Below are 21,277 nucleotides of genomic sequence, written 5' to 3'. Positions count from 1 at the left end.
AAATATTGGCTTCATAAACATAGACAGCTGATGTATTACATCATTATTGTTTTGCATTAATATGTTTGGGCTTTCCTTTCAAGTGTCTACCACCTGTGGGATGAACAGGGAAGTGTGCCTTTGCTTGTCTTGGAGTTTCTAGCTGTTTGTCTGTTTTCCAGGTCAGCCCATCAATCCTCAGTGCCGTATCTACCCCGAGGAGATGATCCAGACTGGCATATCAGCCATCGATGGCATGAACAGCATCGCCAGAGGACAGAAGATCCCCATTTTTTCTGCTGCTGGGCTGCCCCACAATGAGGTGAGACCACCAACCCAGTTTATTTCATCAGGGACAGAAACAATGTGAAAGAAGTAGTATAAGGCCTAGTGTTGTTTGAGTGTTTGCCTAGAGCTGATTGAAATGTCACTAATGACCTCAAGTGATATAGTCTTTCATCTTTGATGCTGACTCAAGTGACAATGAGAAAAGGGTGTAGTGGAGTTTCCTAGTCAGACCTTTGTAGCCCACTCCTCACCTCGGCTGCCGGCTAAAGGCTCAAGGCTACGTTAGCTGCTACTAGCTTTAAACACCTGACTTTCCTCAGAACTCTCAGTAGTTATTTAGTTGTGGGTAATTAAAAAACAGTAATTGCTGCAGCTGCCCCTTATATAAAATCAATATGCTTACATTACACTACCTCGTCGTGCGCCTTTAACAATGATCTCTTGCTTAGTCATCAGTCGCAGTCCATAGCATATAATTTGAATCTTGTTGAGTAGGGCTGGAGCGTGATCAGCCCAGTGACGGTGACTTTTGTGTCACCGCTAAAAGTTATCACTGCGTGGCACTTCTGCTCCATAAATGGTTCGTCTATGTAGCCACAGCATGAACCAGCACCGAGATGAGGTGCCGTTGATAACGGGACTGCACTTGCTTATGAGCCACCTCGCGTAAAGGAGCGTCTGCCTCGATCATCCCGCCGACATGATCTGTGACAGGTGACACACAGAGCAACTATAAAGCAACAAGTAGCAGCTTGACATGTTTCACTTAATTTGCTTCACTATTGCACGTCCTGCGATGTGACTATTGCACATGCGCACATAGCAGTTGCGTTTGTTAAATGATGTATCGTGCAGCCCTATTGTTGAGTTATAGTTTTCTTGGAGGTATTTTTGACATACTGCATTTGAAAAACTTGTAATTGGACTTACTAACTTTATTTTTCTAAAAGGAAGTAAAGGTGTTCAAACGCAGCCTATCTCTGTTTCTTTGGATCAGGGTTTCTGTTATCCGGTAATTGCTGTTTTTTTAGTGGTAAAATCTGTTGAAGTCCGACATTAAAAATCCACCGGTCATAATGAGCAGTGACAATAATATATTTTTAACAAAAAAATATCACAGATTCATTATAACTTCGTCCCCTCAGCGCTTCAGGAATATGCTAAACCAGCCATCCGAACCATTATTGGTCATTTTGGCAAAGGACTTACCGGCGAGGACGTGTCTGCAGCACCAGCAGCCCCTCTCATTGATGCCACAAGCGCACGAGATGCCAGCGCTGTGATGACATGAATTTCTACACGGCCTGCGTAGTCCTCATCAGGGATTTCAGTGAATTTTAGGCTATCCCGATTCATATATATTCATTAATATTAGTATGTATAACGAACTGCACTCCCTCAGGGAAAGAGAGAGCGAGAGAGAGTGCACGTGGACAGTGCGGACGCAGCGCAGAAAATGGTCATTTGAGCATGAGACATGTTCCGCTGTATAAATTTCAGTTTAGTGAAGTTAGTGAAGCCAAGTACACCAACTGGGCGTACTCCTGGGTGTTACATTACATCCGACTTGGAGCTGAAAGTTACTACTTTAAATTACGCCCTGTGCAACAGTTAGACTTAAGCCCTGTTTGTGTTGCACCAGGATGTATCTTTTACCCCTAGGATGGAGCAAGTTTAGAAAGTCACACTTAAATCTACGGTAAAACATACGGTAACAGTCACAAAACTTAAAAGAAAAACACAATGGCAGCAAATATGCAAATAATGCAAATAAAAGGGCATTAAAACAAGAGAGAGTCATCCGTGATCGGACAGTAAGTTGATCGAAAGTTTTCGAAAGAGCTCTCCCCTCAGCTGCAGCATGCGTCGGACAGACAGCCCTGCAGGTGCTTTTTTTTTTTTAACACACAGTTGGTGTACCCGGCTCCTGTGAGCTGTAGAGGGGAGTCCTTGTTTACAGTGACGGAGTGATCGCTGTCTCGTGCACTACTCCTCTGCAGGTTGAAAGTGCAACATTACGTGTATCAAATATTAATTTTTGGACAAAATTATCTTAGGGACAATTCAATAATTTCCCTACCCAATTCTACGCCTTTGATATAGCCTGCCTATCAATTGTTTTTAAGCTAAATAAATGCAGATAATATTTGACCATAATTTCACCCATTTGTCTGGAACATTGAAAGCTTCCAGGACACGTGGACCGGCACAGATTTGTATTTTTATGGAAACCCTGTTTTGGATCCTTGTAGTGTGAAGTGTCACAGTCACTGTGGGGTTAAAAATCAGGGAATGTTTAAGTGAAAAAAATCTACTGTTAAATGTCATTATGCAATAATATTCAACAGTCTACAGCTTTTCTACAGTGATCCATCATTTAGTGTCGGCTGGGATGTTCATAGTTCTAATAACAGTATCCAAGTCAGTTAAACAACATGCAAAACAATGCATATTATATTCTTTAAAACAGAACTCAACTATCTCAGTGTATTAACTTGTCTAATCCTATTTTATTTTCGATAATTTCTTTGCAAATGGCAAACTGGCTTTAAACTCTGCTTCTTCTTTCTGAAGCTAAGTGGGTACTTGTGGTCCCAAGGTCAAGAATTACAATGAATATTTAATGAGATAAAAATCGTTTCCGCCTAGAATGCCAAACACCAAATATAAAAGCTTTTGGGTAATTTGGTTTTTATTTCTGTCCGAGTCAAACAATGGAAACGTTTAAAGTTGATGAGTCAGGTCATTTGTGTGTGTCAGCTGTTTGCCTAGAAAGCAGAACTCCAACTGTTCAGTGTCCTGTGACTCTGAGGAAGTGTTTTTCACGCTCACGACGGACAAAGAGACTGTCCGACATATTTGTTAGACAAATGTATGAATATATCAGTATATGAAGAAGACACACTTTGTGTAAAAGAAGTTCAGGTGAAGTAAAAGTTTTGAGTCTGTAAAGAAACCCAAACTTCAACCAAACTCATTGTGCTTGAAAAGCATTCACTGAACTCTGATCTCTGCTTCAAGTGTTTTATCATTGTGACTGAAGACTGTGCCATACACTCAGTTGGATTGTATCTGAGTGGTAATTAAAGCAACAAAGATCAGGTCATATTTAAAGAAGGCAAGTGATCTGTTATTTCCAGCTAGTTGGAGGCTGTTGTCACAATACTTAAGCTTAAGTGGGAACGCTTTGGAAAAAGTCCCAAGGCAAAAAAAAGTTAATTTATTCATTCATGAAAATTAAATCAACAATGGCAACTTGGAAAACTCTGTTGTATTTTGGAAAACAGAATTGATGGATTTAATCCATTAAAGTACCCCGGCACAATTGAAGTTTCTTGAGTGAGGCCATTGGTTGTCTTTGATGCTCTTCAGCTAAAATAAGGATTCAGAAACCAGTGTTGACCCCTGTTTTCTTCTTCACTTATACAGCCCTTAACACGCCAATGCTCAGGGACAAAATTGAATGCTATTACAGTCTGACAAAGGCGAATCATTGTCAGACAGTAACAACATTGTATTTCTTCTCCTATTTGAGAGATGTTTTGATATCCACTAATGCCTTACTTTGAACTTATTATAGCCAGAAAATGGAGCACCTTGACACAGGGAACAATTGTGCAAGTTTTTCCCCCCCAAATCCAAATAGAAATTCAAGATGTAAAAATGAACTTATAGAAATCAGGTTTTGAAGAAGTTTTTGCTCAAGTGGGAGATAAAGAGTAACGAACAGAGAAAGATAGAAGTTGTTTTATTGTTGCCGATGACTTTACATTTACTTTAAACAACGAAAGACAAACTGCATTTGTTTCATTATCAGCCTGGCTGCTCTCCAAAGCAAGAAACAACTGTTAAATCTCCTATTTAAATTAGCTGATCTCAGTGCTTTAAAAAGAGGACACACACAGAGTAGGGATGTAACAATATGTCAAATTTCAAATGTCATATTTTGTTGTTTTTATTAACTTTAACTCAAATGACTACATAATAATTATTAGGAATCTGAAGTCCCCTCAGCTCTACAAAACATCCCACACTCACAGAGGCAGATAATAAAGAAACAAACTCCTGATTCTTACTGAGCAGATCTGTCATAGCATCACTTTCTCCCACCATTTAATATGTTGTGAGAACAAATACAGCAGTCAACTCCAAATCTCCCTCGCACTTTGAAAAAGCATGATCATAAGGGTCCCACTGTAGAACAGGCCAAACAAACGTGGCTTGTGTTGTCCGCCTAATGGCGAGCAGCCTGTCGTGCCATCCGGATGGTGTGAAAACTTTGCTTGTTGTTTCATTAAGCACATGTCACAGAGGTCACTCATGTGCTGGTTTCCTCTATGGGCCAGGTGCCTGAGCCCGGGGTGCATGGAGAGGTCAGGCTGGATCAACACGGTGGCCATGACATAATGTGATAAGCGTGAAATTCCTCTTTCATTCCACAAATTATCACAAAGACTCTTCACTCGGCTCAATTAATCAGTTGCAGGAGAGCAATTGGTTGTGATTTGTTGTGTAACAAATTATTGAAAGAACAGAAGGTGGAGAAATCTGTCTGTGTGAAGCCTTTTAACTGAAAACATTAAAGTATAAAGTGATATTTTCTATTTTAAACTTATTCCATAAAAAGACTAAAAGCAACAATGAATTGATCTACTAATCAAAGCTCCAAGCAGCATTGAACTGGCTCTTACAACTTTGTGAATGTCAGTTCCCGTGTGTTTAATGAACATAAACAAAGAAACATTCTTTATGTTGCTGTACATCAAGTCTAAACCACACAGGGTAAGTTTCATGTGAATTAAATTACATCTTACCAATCCTCTTACCAATACTTTGCATAATAAAGACTGAATATAAGCATAGAGATGTGTTTTTTAAACAACTTCCTTAAAATAGAAAATTCTCTGTGACACCGCGGAAGGGACATCGGAGGAAATTCCACATCTTAAACAACGTTTAATAATCAATGACTCTTCAATCAATAAAAAATTGTTTCCTGTTTGGTTTTTGGATATGGCTCCAAAAGCTTTTTTGTAGGACCTCACAAACTTTCATACGTTCATATGAAACGTACTGCAGGAGCTACTTGATTGAAAATTTCCAGTATGCTTTGAGCTATTGTGCAACATCCATTCACATGACATATCAAATCTAAAATTTTCACCAATTCTTAGCGAACTTAAAGTTATAGTCTCAAAGTTGTCAGTTTCGTTCTATTTGGCTGTAAACATGTTTATTTCTGCTGTAAAAATTGGCATTTTCCCATCTGCTGTTATTTCTTGTTTTCTGGAGCCAGCCTCAAGTGGCCACTTGAGGAACTGCAGTTTTTTGCACTTCCGCATTGGCTTCATTTTTCAACACTGGAGGTTACCGCTTGTGTGGTAGTAGATTTAGAACATTCCAAGGAAGCCATCTTTGTTTGTTTCTGAAAATCCCTGAAAATCGACACTCCTTGGCTAGAATGTGAGAGGGGCCAGACTTTCTGTAAATATGACTCATACAGCACAGAGGAATAAGATACTAATCAAACACATGAATAAACGCATTGAGTGACCTGTTCTGTCATTACCATGAACATACACACTATATATATTATATATTTATATATGTTATAGCTCAATAGCACATTCACCCTCCTGCTGCCCCAAATATGCACAACAGCACCAACTGTGCATTCACTGCCAAAAGTTGTTCAATGTTTTCTAAACTACGATGGCCAGCTGTTTAATTAAACTTTCAAAACTTTCTTAAATGAAACTTTTTTTTTTTTCCCCAAGATTTTTCTCTTTATGAGAAAGTAGTGCTCTTGTAGCCGAGAAACAGACAGAAAGTAGGAAAGATGGAAACATTTGGTTGGCTTGTTAGTTTTAATGTCTTATGACCTGAAAGTCCTGTCAAGAATGCATGAATGCTTGTCATTTTCAGGTAATTACTACAGAGGTCAAGTCAACAACCTCAGATTTTGATGACTTTTAAAGAACGCCTTTTCCATGTTAGATACTGGTCGACAAAACACTAAGATCAAAGATTTCTCATTTTTTCACCATCAAATATTCCAGTTCTCTCACTACTCCATCTTACATCCTCGGGTTGACAATAGAATGAGGTCTATACAATCATTTTTTTTACCAAGTCTTCCTGTGTGTTTTTCCCCAGATTGCTGCCCAGATCTGTCGCCAGGCCGGCCTTGTGCAGAAGTCCAAGGATGTGATGGACTACAGTGCTGAGAACTTTGCCATTGTCTTCGCAGCCATGGGAGTAAGTGGACAAATTGCAGCGTTTAGCGGACACTTGTTCATCCACCCCCCATCTGTGACTCTAATCCCCCTCTTAACCCTGACGTGACACCCTGTCCCCTCTCTCCCGCACTGCTCTCTGTCTTTTATTCACCAGGTGTGAGGTGATTTAACCTTTAAGTCCCTCTCGTTACTTCTGCACCTCTGAGCATATCCCCCAGCCATGTAGACAGGTTACTAATTCAACAGGCCCCTTTAGAGCTGTCAGCCTCGCAGTATCAAGTTCTCTCCTCCTCAGCTGCGCCTCCTGTCTGCTGTAATGCCCCGATTGTGACAGGTTGACCTCTTCCATAACACACACACACACACACACACACACACACTTGCTTCACTTGCTAAATGCTAATCCTTCCGTCTTCCACTTCTCCAATTCACGCCCGAATGTGGTAAGTCTAGCAGGAGAGTGGAAAAGCACTGTGAATAGGGATTTATACACGTCAACACATGTATTTTTAAAAGGACAACGTGCACACAGTTAAAGCAATGCATCTGTTTAATGGTAAGACAATAACGTGAACACGAGCCTTTGGCTACTCAGAGTGTAAGGGCTTTGACTAAATGAGTCCTGATTCATTTTAAAAATATTTTTAGTTTTAGTCTTAATCCTGAAAACAAAAGACGAGTTTTACTCATATTGTTTGTCTGGATTTGACCCAAAAGCTGCACGTTGTTTTAAGTCTTGTAAAACTACACTAAATTTTTTGGTCAGTTTTTTAGTCAAGAAGCTGGAAGAATAATAAGATAAGAAAGAAAAATGTTTAAATAGAAATAGAACAGTTGCCGGTAAGTTTTTTTTTCTAAGCAAAAATCCCAATTTCCATATTATCAGTTGTAAGGATTCCCTGCTTCCCACCATCCCATTTAAGTCATGCTCCTGCTTGGTATGACTTCCAAGAAGGAGTATTTGTTTTGACCTAAATTGCATCAATCAAGAACCATTACTTCCTCCATGTGCCATCCAGTAATGATCTATATTTGATGTGTGAAATTCTTATGTTTAAGCCTTTATTAAGCATCTTTCACATTAGGTGCCTTAGTGTGCCTTAGTGTTAATTATCATTCATGTCTTTTGTCTCTTAGGTCAACATGGAAACTGCCCGTTTCTTCAAGTCTGACTTTGAGGAGAACGGCTCCATGGACAACGTCTGCCTTTTCCTCAACCTGGCCAACGACCCCACGTAAGATTCATTCATAAAAAATGTCAGCAAATTACTGAAGACAGTCCCAGTTTTTCTATTTTGTTATATAATCATAACCACGGTGTTTTGTTTATGGGCTTCTTATTCTCAAATCACGTTATGTGTACAGTAGAATAACTTTTCTCTGTGTAACCAATCAGCATCGAGCGTATCATCACCCCTCGCCTGGCGCTGACCTCAGCAGAGTACCTGGCCTATCAGTGTGAGAAGCACGTCCTGGTCATCCTGACTGACATGAGCTCCTATGCTGAGGCTTTGAGAGAGGTACGGCTACAACTCCGCTGTCTGAGACATATTGTAATGTTTAATGTAAATGTTTTCAGATATATTTTTTAACAGAACATATAATGCAGAAAGCAATCTTCATAATAGTTTGCAAAGCAGAGAAAAGTCCCTCATTTACAATACACTCTGCAGTCATATGTAGCAGAGCATCAAAGCTGCGCACACGGTGGTCAGCACTTACAATGTTACAGTTTCATTTAGCAGATGCTTTTGTCAGGGGACACAGTCAGTAAGTGCCAACAAACAGCTACAAGTGCGATGGGACACTGGTGCCACAGGGTGTTTTTTAATTAATTTTATTTTAATCATCATCAACAAGGTCAATATATTCTTCATCATCATCATCATCATCATCATGAATATCCTAATCATCATCAACAGCATCCTCAATGTCGTCATCATCAATAGCTTCAATATCATTAAGGTCAGAGGTGTTCATGAAAGAGCTTCTTTAGCTTCTTCTTAAAGGTCAAAGGGACTCTGCAGACTAAATAGAGTTTGGTAACTCAGTCCGCCACCGGGGGACTACAGAGGAGAAAAGTCTAGTGATCGACTTAGGGCCCTGTTGTGATGGGAGTACCAGGCGCCTTTCATTGACTGAGTGTAGTGGGCGGGAAGGAGTGTAGACCTGGATGAGGGCGTGCAGGTAGGCAGGTAGGCACTTGAGTTAATTTTGTTATGAAGTTATGTTTTATAAAGCAGCCTTCTGAGTACCTTTACACATCCATAGTGATGCATATTCTGTGCACAATCCACTTAGAAACTAATAGATTCTCTAGATAGGCCGCAAAATTGGCAATAGTTGAAGTTGAAGAATAGTTGAGGTTTTGACCTCTAAAATCTCAAAAACCCATAATGGTCCGGCCCTTATTCAGCAAATCACATGAAAAGACAGAAACCAATATTGTGCAAGTCCCTCAATGCTTTCTGACTGCTCTAACCCCCTCTGTGACTCTCTGCCCAAAGCCCATTGATTCCTAATGAATCTTAAAAAAACACATCCAGTATGTAGTGTCAGTTTTTTTTTTTGTTTGTTTAATTTTTTTTTTTAAGATGATTTTTTTTGGCCTTTTGCTTTATTTATAGGACAGCTGAAGATAGACAGGAAATGTTGGGAGTAGAGAGTGGGGGATGACATGCACCAAATGATCGGCAGACCGGGAGTCGAACCTGCAATCAGTGCCCTTGTAGTGTCAGTTTTAAAAGCTGTTCATACATTTTCTTAGGCAGCTGGTCTGTCTTTTTTTTTACAAAAGTGACTTAAACAGGAGGAAATAGTGAGCGGGGGACGGTTTTATAGGCACATGAATCCTTATTTGGAGCTCTAAGGGGTATCTGGGACAGCAGGCCAGTTTAGGTCGACTGTATATTTTTCTGATCTTTTTTTGGTCATCAGAATTATCATGAAAAAATGTTACCTAAAAGAAGAACCATCTGCTTTTATGTCACTGCTCTATTATTTCAAAATATTAACATACAGAAAATGTGTTAATTGTATGGTACACGCTGAGCCCTCTCTGACCCAGGCAGCAGTTGAAGCACCAAACCGTGCGTCAACATAACACAGTGATGTAAATTATCTGCAGCATTAGCACAGAGGTGATGGACTCAGTAAAGTCTTGTGCTCCCTGCTGAAAGAGAAGATAACGTGTCCTTCATTCCTGTAAGAAACGTTTCCCCTCCCGGCCCCCCCCTCTCGGCCCTCTTTTCTCCTCGTGGCGAGGAGTCAGACTCTCTTGACTCACTCTGTTGTGTGTCTGTAATAATCCTTTTATGTTGTACAGTTTGCTGTCTCAATATGCCGGCGGCACAATGCAGGGTTTTAAATGTTCCATGTGCATATGCGTTTTCCCTTCTTGTATGTGCTGTCCATAACCTTGGCACATGCTCGTGCACCAGTCGTCTGCTAAGACTCAGACAGCTTGAGGGCTGTTTAAGAACACACAAAGAGCCAGGAGGACATCAACATTTAACTTCTGTTCGCATTCACGTGTGCGAAGGTTGAGTTTTGCATTGAATCCACAGTTCACAAGTGTCTAGCCAGCCCATTAACCTTTGCATCTGAAGATGAATGGATGTATTTTCTATTTCCCTCTTGCTCAGAAGTCACTTGACTTCAGGAACAAGGATTTGCTTTTGGTCATTTTTGTAGAGAGCTAGAAAGAAGAATGGCAACGTTTCCATCCAGCTGCTGCCTCTTCTGAAATATACAGAAGGAGTAATCACTCCTTGACCTTCCAACACTTTATGGTTTTTGTTTACAACAAAGATTACTGCAGAATAGCACTGTAATATTTTGCCTTACTTGTTATTAAAAAAGAAAAAGTATTTCTTTTTTTATGAAATTAATGTATAACCTCTGAACCCCGAAGGTTGGTTTGGAGACAATAACCTTTAGGACTTGAAAGTCGTGCTAGTTGTGATTTTATGAACAAAATAAGTGCATCCTTGATAATAAAAAACATAAAAAACATCATCCTAGCTAGCAAGGTCAATAGCTTGATTTCTATGAGCAGGAAAAGCTAATTAGCTAAGGTAGAGTACGATAATACAATGCAATGTTATTACCTTTGTAATAGCAGGACTAACCTGTTTATGTTAACCTCATCTTAAGATAAATCAGCTTGGACTTCAAGGAAATGTACAAAGTGAGCTGGCTTTACGCTGCTCCTTTCCACTGAAAGTAACAGCGTGTTACCTCTGTATCTCGTAGGCCAGTTTACCAGTTGTGCTACATTAATGGCTGACATTAGAACAAAACAAAAAAAAACACATGCTGTTTCTTTCATTGCTTTTGCATTGTTACATTTTCCCTGTTGTGCTTTTGCTTTCAACCTCTAAACTCTTACTATACCTGGTGTTATTTTTCTAAGAGCCAAAAGCACACTTTGCTGCAGTGTTGTTCAGCTAAACTGGACATTTGTGTGAAGGGGCTTTGCGGAGGGACACATATCACAAGCCGGTCCCATCAGCTCTGCGTGGCTTCATAACTTCTTTTAGCACACTTGTAGGAGCAGGCAGCTGTTTTTATTTAAAAGAGCTCACTGTAAACTATGGTCCAGCACCAAGCAGCAAACAGAGAACGATAGTAACCACCTGGTGAAAAAAATGGTGCAGTAACATCACAAGGTGCCGATCCCCCCAAATTGATTAAAGCAGCTTTAAAATGTCTCAAATTTGATGGAAATGAAATGTAAATTCATGTTAACAACCCTTTGTCCTTTAGCCTATTCTTCTTACCGCTCTCATGTTGTCCTCCCACTCACCACCCACTCCTCACCTGTAGGTCTCCGCTGCCCGAGAGGAGGTGCCCGGCCGTCGAGGCTTCCCCGGCTACATGTACACTGATCTGGCCACCATCTACGAACGCGCCGGCCGAGTGGAGGGCAGAAACGGCTCCATCACCCAGATCCCCATTCTCACCATGCCCAACGATGGTGAGAGCAGAAGATATACTTTCTTCTTTGCTTCAAATGTTCACAACTTTTAGCCTTGAAGGACACACTGACATGAATCATGAACATGCTTTTCAAGCATTCAAAACAATGTTTGTAGGTTTCTTCAGTTGGTCATGCAAATCATACATTTCTATCTTTGGTCATAAAACGCCTTAATCCCCCAGCAAGTCATTGTTTGAATTACTGTAGTAGGCATCTCCAATGGACCATGGAGACATTTTTGATGCCTGCAGTTACCATAGCAACGCATCTGAAGAGCCTACTCGTATCTAGTCGCACAGGAGTCCCCCATTACGGCATCACGGGGAGGTGATTGTGTCGGCTTTTACTAAACACTGCCGGTGTTCCCAAGGGCTCTCGGCCTCTTGATTTAGAGTAAAGGTCTTTAAAATGGGAAGCTAACAGAAATTCTGTCTTTTTCCGTCCTGCGTCTGACATTATATTAAGGCCTGCTGATCAGAGAGGGAAGTGAATAGAGACTCAGATGTACATCACTGTAAATGTAGACTTAAGTGAGGCATAGTGTATGTATTAACTTTACTGCAGGATGTAACAAATGGCAGGTTATTTATAGGACATGTTGTGATTTTAAATACATTTTTGTGCCTCTTCCAGACATCACTCATCCAATCCCTGATCTGACTGGATACATCACAGAGGGTCAGGTGTATGTGGACAGACAGCTGCACAACAGACAGGTACTCATCAGACATTTCTTTTAAACAGTAACAACATGGGATAAACAGACGGTGCTATTTACTGAGTTATATGTTCTCTGCATTAGATTATTGTACCACATGTTTAACCAATAGATCAACAATTTCCCGCACACTCATTCAAATTACATCATGCACGATATGAATCCCTATTTGCCCTTGAGTTCTGAGTTTGGCCACTCCTCTTAGATTTCTTTTGAGCTCGTGCAAGGGTTTGAGTGGCACCGACCAAGGCTATGAGGCTATACCCACAAAAACAGGCAAGTGTAGCATCGGTGATTTTAGACCCTTTAAAGGGTGCTTCAGCATAAGAATAAAACATTACGGGTTTAAAAAGCTTTATTCAAAAGGTATGATATTTTAACCTGCACAGATTTTTTGTCTTTGCGGTGATTTTAGCATTTGCATCACACATGACTCAACTCAGCCAATCAAATCTGTTACGCAGATAAACATTAAGACTGGGTGTGTGTGTGTGTGTGAGAGAATATGGATACACATGACAATATGTGGGCTGAGCCCCCCTAAAGGTCTGATACTAAAATCGCCACTGAAGTGTAAACAAACTGTAAACAAGCCAAGCTTAGCATGAAACTTGAGACAACAGGCTATCAGGCCTGATCACTTCTGATGTAACAAGAGGCATGTTGGTGTTAACAGATGCACCACTTCACTTCTGCTAAAGGACCTTGACCCAGGCAAACACACGTGTCCCACTGCCAATTACTGAAGTTGGATCAGCATTATTATTGGTAGAGTGGGATGCAATTCACTGGCAAAATCAATATATACGATAGGGCAGCCGAAGATAGACAGGAAATATTAGGAGAAGAGAGCGAAGGATGACGTGCAGCAAAGGGCCAAGGGTGGAGTCTAACTTGCGCCCGCTGCGCCGTGGACTGTAGCCTCTGTATATGAGGCACCTGCTCTAAAGACTGAGCTAAAGCAGCTCCCGGTGCCTTACTTTTTTAATGCCTCTCAATGCTGTTGGATTTCACATTTTGCATCGGTATATGTCATGTATTCATCTGTAATCTGATCCTCTTCTCTCAGATCTACCCACCCATCAATGTGTTGCCCTCACTGTCCCGTCTGATGAAGTCTGCCATCGGTGAGGGGATGACCAGGAAGGACCACGCTGATGTTTCTAACCAGCTGGTAACAAATTTGTACCTATTCTGACAAAATACTGCCTCCTGAAACCTAGACCTACTGTTTTTCCCTTCAGAATAATGTCTAAAAGTATTCTTGATAACCAAGTTGCAGTGAAACTGATGAAACTTTTATTTATGAACCGTTATCATTAATAATATTAACGTCCCTCCTTGTCTCCAGTATGCCTGTTATGCCATCGGTAAGGACGTCCAGGCTATGAAGGCTGTGGTGGGAGAAGAGGCCCTGACCTCTGATGATCTGCTCTACCTTGAGTTCCTGCAGAAGTTTGAGAAGAACTTTATTGCTCAGGGTAAGAAGATACCAAATTAACTATTATTAACTATGTATTATTAATGAGGTCATATGTCCACATTATAGATTTTTTAGAGAGTGCAAGCTATAGACAATAGGGGATGTTTGATGTTTTATCTGCCTCATCACAAAGGCCTTTCTCACTTCCTGCCTTTTAGCCAACTATTGAATTTTGAGAAAATAAATCATCTGTCATGTTTGAATTGATTCATGAATTGTGGAATTTATCAAGCAAAAAATATCAGAGAGACTCTGGTTTCTTCTGAAACATGAGATGTGCTGTCTTTCTCTTTATACTGTTGTAAATGGACTACCTTTGGGCTTCAGTCTGTTGGTCAGACAGCCACAGTTAGAATGAAGTATTAGACTGAGCTGCACTAACTTATGATGGGCCCTGTTATTATGTTTTAAACATTTAATAGACTAAATTGATTTGCAAAAGCCTACCTGAATGGACATCTTGTGGACATACTTGACTTATATTTTTTCTTTATTTTTTTTTACAAATCTGCATCAGGATGTAGTTATTTTGTCATGCTTTCAACATTTTTCATAATTAAATCATTGCCATATTGCTTTTCTTTATGTTCACACCGCTGTAGTAAAACAGATTTAAGCCCTTCATTGATACAGTGAAACTGCCAATCACAGGAGATCGACAGGAGCACCACAGCGTATGGTTTTTATTAAGACACCTACATGCACACTGCCAGCTCTCCTGCACATGCTGTCCAAGCTGGTAGTCCAACATTGAGAAGCTCAAGCAAAAGCTCTGCCGTATTATTTCAGCAGTGTGGGAGCGAGAGACCTCTGATCTGAAGCATATCTAGTGGTTTAGTCACTGTGCCACATATAGACCTCGAGAACAGATCAGACTGTTCCCTGCTTTCACAAAGTAGCAGGTAAACCTTCATTTTAACTCGGTGAAACAAACATGCTTCACAAGGAGAAATGAATCACTGACCCCACATAAAGAATCTTTACTCTATTGTGAGTGTAACTGAGTTATTGAGACTCTGAGGAGGAACACGTCGGCTTTCAAGACTCAGTTTTCCTGCATTGTCTTGATGACCTTTAGAGTCAGTCGCCTATTGTACATTTCTTTACTTCTGTTGCAGTTCTCTCAAGTGTTAACTATTAAAGGTACAGATTAATTGACAGATAGTTCCTGTTGTGCCTCATAATGTTGTCGTTAGTGTTCGGAGTAAAACCACAGAAGTCTTATTATCTTATAGAAATAAGATCAGAATACATGTAAAGTGGTGGTAAAATTAACCAGCAGTAAGAACAGTGCTTCAGGTTGTTGAGTTCTTTTGCTCATCTATTACAGCACATTGCTTTGAAAATGCTGTTTGAAGTGGCATTCATTGGATTTCTGAGTTTACTCTTGTCCCTGGAAAATATTGATCTGTTTAGCTTCCTGCTTTGTTGCTGAGGCGTACCTGTTTTTTTTTTTTCTGTCTCTCTTTCTTGAATGTGTCTAAACAAAGCTCAGTGTTGAGACGGTTTAATCTTCTTGGTAAATACTGTATATACAGAGCTGTATTTCCTCTTTGAACACTGATGGATTCCACAGGAAAATAGTCATCATGGCACGACAAGGTGGGAAATGAAGAGAGAAATATATATTTTTTTTTTTTTCAGCAGCTAAATTCAAAGAACAATTTCAGTACAACCACCAGCGAAAATAAAACCGTGTCAACAGCAAGGACACGTTTGACTTTAGGACAGATATCTAACAATGTCTCACTGCAAGATGAAGTTCTGTCCAGCAGCTGCAGTTGAGATACGTACGGAGTTGGAGTTAGCATGTGATTAACCTAGCTTTGAATACATTATATTAATACACCAACCCACACCTCTAAAGGTCACTTATAAACACTTATGATACATTTCAGTTTTTATTCTGAACTGAAAACATTTCTTTTACTGAGCTAGGGTAGCTGTTTCCCACTGCGTCCAGACTTAAGGCCAGGAATAATCTCCATTTACAGATTCTACATAGAAATTAAGAATCTGTCGGCAGGGACGTGGATTTTAAGGATGGCAAGTGTTCTGGTTTCCGTTTATAGTACGCTTGTAATCCGACTAATATAGACCAATCACGTATCAGCAGGCTGCGACGTATGCTGGAAAAACAGTCCATGTGGAGAGCAAAAGCAGGCGGAGCGCAATGCTCCGGCTCCCTTCAGCGGCTATCTGACAACGATTTACCTTCTTATTAATCTCTATAAACAGACATCTGCATGCTAACAGCTAACAATCTGTTCTAGATCAAAATTCTACTTGAGATAAATTCTCATGATGCGGTATCACTTAAGCCGTTCAGATGTCCCGACTTCCTTGAATGCATCAATAAATGATCGATCCAATCTCCGTTCAACATACGAGCATTTAAAAATAGTTTTCTAGACCTAACAAAGCTTCATTTTTACTTTTACAAATCTGCTTCATGAAGTTGAAATTTCGGCAAAGGAAAGACCCGTTAATCAAAGTCAATCACAAGAAAAACTGTTTCTTTGACTGGAAGTCGTTTATCACGAACAGCTGACAACACGCCCGACATGTTCAGCGTTGTCCCCAGAGGCGATGTCGTCGTCAGACTATTAGCTGATAAGATTTTATTTAGATTTAGATTAGAAATTAAGTGTTCCTAAAAATGGTAAAATTGTGCTTTAACAAACATCTGACAAAAAAGCAGCAGAGCAAAAATAGTTATTTTCCTATTGTTGAAAATTTTCACAAGAAAACATGTTGGAAACTGCAATCACGCACTCCTCCAGCAATACTGAAGTACATTTGTGAGGAAATCCGGTTTAAATAGCAAAATGTCAGCTCGCCAAAAAGAAGTGATTAAATCAAACAGTGTGAAAAATAAGTGTGGTAGATTTTTTTGTTTCCTTTTTAGTTGTAGACATTCTCAAATCGTTACAGTAAAAAACAAGCCCAAGAGACTGCAATAACCTTTATTTATAGAGCACTTCTCCACATCCAAGATACAACGTTCTTTGCAAAGGCAGCAAAATGAAAGTCATGTAATCATCAAGTTTTAAAATACATCAGGTAGCAATACAGTAAAAAAAAAATCATACAGTACAATAAAAAGTCATGAGTTTAATTATTTTATGAATGGACTGAAGAGAGATCTCTGACTTGGCTGGCCTGAACTCCTGAGCCACCGGACCCTGACTGCAAATGCTCTGTCCTCATTAGTTTTCAGCTGGGTATCTGAAACAGACAAATGACCTCTGCATTAACCATAAAGTATTGCATAAATATAAAATCCAAATCTAGGAACAATTAAAATGTGGTACACAATCGTAATGTGAAATAAAAGCACCAAAATGTAAAATGAGCAAGATGGCAATGTGGCTTTACAATGACTCCAAAAAAGTGAGAAATGCCTATAATACTTCTTAAGATAAATCTGAACTGTTTAATGTTCAGTTTTTGTATTTTTGGGCCTGCTTGTTCTTTAATCCATCCATCTGTTCATTATCTTTACCGCTTAACCTGTACAGGGTCGCAGGGGGCTGGAGCTGATCCCAGCTGTCATTGGGCGAGAGGCAGGGTACACCCAGTCCATCACAGGGCTGACACAAGCCCTTTTTAGACTGCCAGTTCAAGGCAGGGTTGTTACGCCTCTGTTGCGTTCCGTCTTCTCTGTAGAACGCACGGAGGCGGAAGTGTGGGGCGAAGTTGTTCCGCCTCTGAGCTGGCATCGGAGGTAGTAACAGAGGCGTAATAGAGTCCATACGCCGTCTGTGTAAACTGCAGAGCTGGCAGGGCGGAACAGTGCCATGTATGTGTATTTGATGCTTGTTTAAACCTCGCACACGTTTTGCTTCCGCAATGCTGGAACGCTATCTAAAAACACACACTGGGCCGGCTTTACCCCGGCATTGCACGGTCCAATGTAGAATGACAAAGGTGGCATGAGGACAGAGCTTCGTTACGGCACTGAGGCGGAACCGCCGTGTAAAAAGGGCTACAGAGACAGACAACCATTCACGCTCACACTCACATCTACGGGCAGTTTTAGAGTCTGTGCTGTACCGAAGTATAACAAAAAGTCTGCACTTTCCCTCAGCTTTAATGAGCTGCAGAAATCTGCTAATATTAGCCTCACATCCAGCAGCAGAAGAAAAGCTTTACTTTACTTGCAAAGCAACAGACAGACAAGGTTAGCAACTAGCTTGTGAACATAGTGTAGAATGCAGCAGCTAAAGAGCCACACATTTTTCTCATGAGTTAGTGGAGACAAAAAAAGAGGCAAAATTAGAGTGAATTTTTGGTCCAGTGGGATGAAAATGTTGATAAGTGCACGCTGCTTGTGCAAAGAGGAACAGAATAGCTCATTTGTCATGACCATTTTATGTTCTAATATGTGAATAAAAGACATCAGAACATCCATTGGTGTAGATTTAAATCTGAATTCCTTGGAAACTCCTTCCTTACCCTCCACTTTAAATACGTTTTTTGCTTTACGTGATGTACAGTACAGAAGGTGAGCGCAAAAGACAGCCCCTCTTCATATTATATTTGGCTGCTGACCGGCTGCTGTGTCCCCTCTGTCTCCTCAGGCCCGTACGACAACAGGACGGTGTACGAAACTCTGGACATCGGCTGGCAGCTGCTGCGAATCTTCCCCAAGGAGATGCTCAAGAGGATTCCTCAGAGCACCTTGGCTGAGTTCTACCCCAGGGAGTCTGCTGCCCGTCACTGAGGCACACTGAGGGATGCTCTGGTTCTAGTCCCACCCACCTCTCTACCCATCATCCTCCTCTCCCTTTTATTCCTTTCTTTCATCTCACCCTACAGCCCTGCCCCTCAAGGGGCTCCGAGGCCGACGTTTTCAAGCCCTCACCCATCCCAACTTCACCTCCTCCTTCTCCACTCCAGGTCATCATCTTCTCATGAATCAACCCACCCCCACCCCAACCCACCCCCATCCCCTCCCTGAATGAGAACAGGGCAATAATCTCCCCCCTCTGTAGATGTACTGTAGCGTATCTGTGTCCAGACGTTGTGTATGGAAAGTGTCTGTGGTTGTAATGTCTACCTTTGATTGCAAAAAGTGAACATATCCTTGAAATTATAGATGAGTCCTTATTTATTGGGGTGTGTTACTGCTGGATCCTCTCTTCTTTTTTTAAAATAAATGTCATGTGATATCCATATCCTGCCGAAAACAAAAGGTATCCATCTGAACAATGATGTGTATACATGGGGAGGTTATCAAAATACCAAATTGTGAAATTGTGTCAGAAATATTGATTCAACTTGATTGTCATTTTCTAAACTGAAACTTTGAATGAATATTTGCTGAACAACAAAAACTCGCAGGTTCACAGACCAAACATAAATATCACCACTGGTATGATCCTAAGGGTGAATTTCTCTTCTTTTGCCTACTCCCTATGTATTGTTTATTAACAAGCAACTGCTGTATTATTTCCATGCTTCAAATGTTCTCATCACCATTCTCCACCTGCTGAGGAAACCATCCTTAGTAATCAGACACATTTTGAGTTTTTTCATCCCTTTTTGGCCCCTCTTGCTTCCTCTATCTGCTCTGGAAAGAATACACTTGATGTTTACATGATTTGTGTTTTGCTGTTGGTTTTGTGTTGCGAAAGACGAGTATATAAGAGTATATTAAAACATTCCCATCTGTCTGCAGAAATGAATTCTTTGTTGTGCAACAATAATGGTTTTGTGAGTTTGTGTCCATGAATAAATTAAATTATATGCTGTATGCTGTTGTGTATTCTCTATATATTTATCATTCAATCCATTAGGAACACGGATAATCTTCCTGAGGTCAGACAGTTTGTCAGTCATTCACAAGCCCTTTTTGTGTGTCCTCCCACCTAAGATCTTAGAAGGTGAATCAGGCAAGAGGCATTTAACAAAATAACACCCCTGTGATTGAGTCGTTTCAAAGCTTAATTATATTCTAAACTTATATTTATGTATGTATTTATGTATAATTGAAATATTTCAAGCCCCATGTCTCTTTAATACATCATAGATGCTGAAAAGACTGGCATTAAGGATACACCTTGTTAATGTTTTTCCTATCAATAGACTAATTTCATTTCTTTTTACACTCACATGTTTCAACTGCAGTCTTCCTGCAGTCTTCATTGTCTATTGATAAGAAAAACTTTAATAAGTTCAGTAAATACAAGATGAACCTTTTTGCTCGAAGCCTACACCTGTTCTTTCGTCTCAAGATACATTTCCGGGAATAAGACATCTCATAAGACGACACAGTGAGGTCGGTTTCGGGGTCTCGGAGAGCCGACAGGAAGCCACAAAAATAGAGCAATTAAAGTATTTTTGCCATTTAATAACAGTAGTATGTTATGAGTACGTTTTACTTTAAACCGTACAGGTCATTTCACCGTGCCATAATACTTAAATTTTAGGACTGAGAAAAGAAAATCAATACTTTTACAACTAATGAGTCCTTCGTATATTTATTTGCACTGCACTGCATGCTCGCGTGCGAGGGAATGTACTGTACCTGGCAGGTGTGTCGCGTGGAAGCACTTCCTGTTGAAGTGCGGTTTAAGATTTTCTCGCTATGGCTACAGAGGAGCTGGATAAAATTGCTGTCATTACAGAGCTGTCAAACAAAGGTAAGTTTATTTAGAGCTGTGGAAAGTTTCAAATGTTGTTGGCAGTAATGTGCATTGAGAGTTTTTGTTGCTGTGTCGCTTCGTTTAGCACCTGTATGATCTCTCGCTTTTGAATTAAAAGAAAGTGTCGGTATTTAGCCTAATTAATAATATAGGGTAGTTTAGCGTTGGATGCTAGCTGGTAATACTGCGCAGGTCATGAAGCACCTGCTTTGAATGAATGTGTGAACATTATAGACAAAGCAGTTGTTATGTAGGCTACGTTAAAGGTTTGTTGGGGTCTGGTTGTATATTTTGCTCTAGTGGAGGATAATGGGGGAAGTTAGCGTACAGCTATGTGTTAAATGACTTTGTTTCTTAGTATGGTAGTTTTTTGTTTGTTAGGGAGAAACTTCACTGCACTCTGACTGAGACAGCTGCTACTGTGTTGTCTTTAACTCATGGTGGTTGTTCACCAACTTTAGCTGAGTTGTGTCAAAGAGGCTTTCTTTCTCTTCTTTATGGGCTGTGTTTTCATGACCAAAGTCCATGTAGAGTAAGTGGACTGAGTTTTTAGTTCTTCTTATACCTAGGGCCGGGTTAAACTGCTGGAGGGCCAAGGGCAGAAAGGAGTCCCACCTCCTCCTTTAGCCTGCTGTGTGGTAATTAATTAAAACAAGTTTTAACATGTTTTATTAAACCGTAAAACTGAAACAAAGAAAAACTGTTATCATAATCAGTAATAAAGCCAATAAACGACCCTTCTTCCATGTCAGCTGATATCATATTGAATACTTCTTAATGCAGCCTTAGTTATACCACAGAATAACTTTGAAAAACAGACACAAGCAGGTCATGTCCTGTTCTATGACACACTGCAGAGGATTTTGAATGTACCATGCCTTTTAAGACTTTAAGGTAATTTCACTGCTGGACTCTTCAGGCTATATTTTACTCTATACT

General features: G+C 40.3%; 2 protein-coding genes across 2 annotated transcripts in view; both read left to right on the top strand.

The window, feature by feature from the left end:
- Nucleotides 1–18,940, top strand: part of atp6v1ba (ATPase, H+ transporting, lysosomal, V1 subunit B, member a) — a 36,919-nt gene extending 17,979 nt beyond the window's left edge. The window contains exons 6-14 of the mRNA XM_069658787.1: nt 162–301; nt 6,424–6,525; nt 7,644–7,741; nt 7,903–8,026; nt 11,334–11,484; nt 12,121–12,203; nt 13,275–13,379; nt 13,557–13,686; nt 18,272–18,940. Of these exons, the coding sequence (XP_069514888.1) occupies nt 162–301; nt 6,424–6,525; nt 7,644–7,741; nt 7,903–8,026; nt 11,334–11,484; nt 12,121–12,203; nt 13,275–13,379; nt 13,557–13,686; nt 18,272–18,414 (1,076 nt within the window). The 3' untranslated portion in view covers nt 18,415–18,940. The remainder of the gene's footprint in view (nt 1–161; nt 302–6,423; nt 6,526–7,643; nt 7,742–7,902; nt 8,027–11,333; nt 11,485–12,120; nt 12,204–13,274; nt 13,380–13,556; nt 13,687–18,271) is intronic.
- Nucleotides 18,941–20,280: 1,340 nt separating this feature from the next.
- shtn1 (shootin 1) overlaps nt 20,281–21,277 on the top strand; it is a 34,882-nt gene continuing 33,885 nt past the window's right edge. Inside the window, exon 1 of the mRNA XM_069659099.1 lies at nt 20,281–20,335. Coding sequence (XP_069515200.1) covers nt 20,281–20,335 — 55 coding nt within the window. The remainder of the gene's footprint in view (nt 20,336–21,277) is intronic.

Source organism: Semicossyphus pulcher, unplaced genomic scaffold (assembly GCF_022749685.1).
Source record: "Semicossyphus pulcher isolate SPU_LCO1_2020_fin unplaced genomic scaffold, fSemPul1.0.p SCAF_12, whole genome shotgun sequence".
In the NCBI taxonomy this organism is placed as follows: domain Eukaryota; kingdom Metazoa; phylum Chordata; class Actinopteri; order Labriformes; family Labridae; genus Semicossyphus; species Semicossyphus pulcher.
Note: the sequence above shows the minus strand (reverse complement) of the source record. Positions and strands in the feature narration are given on the sequence as shown.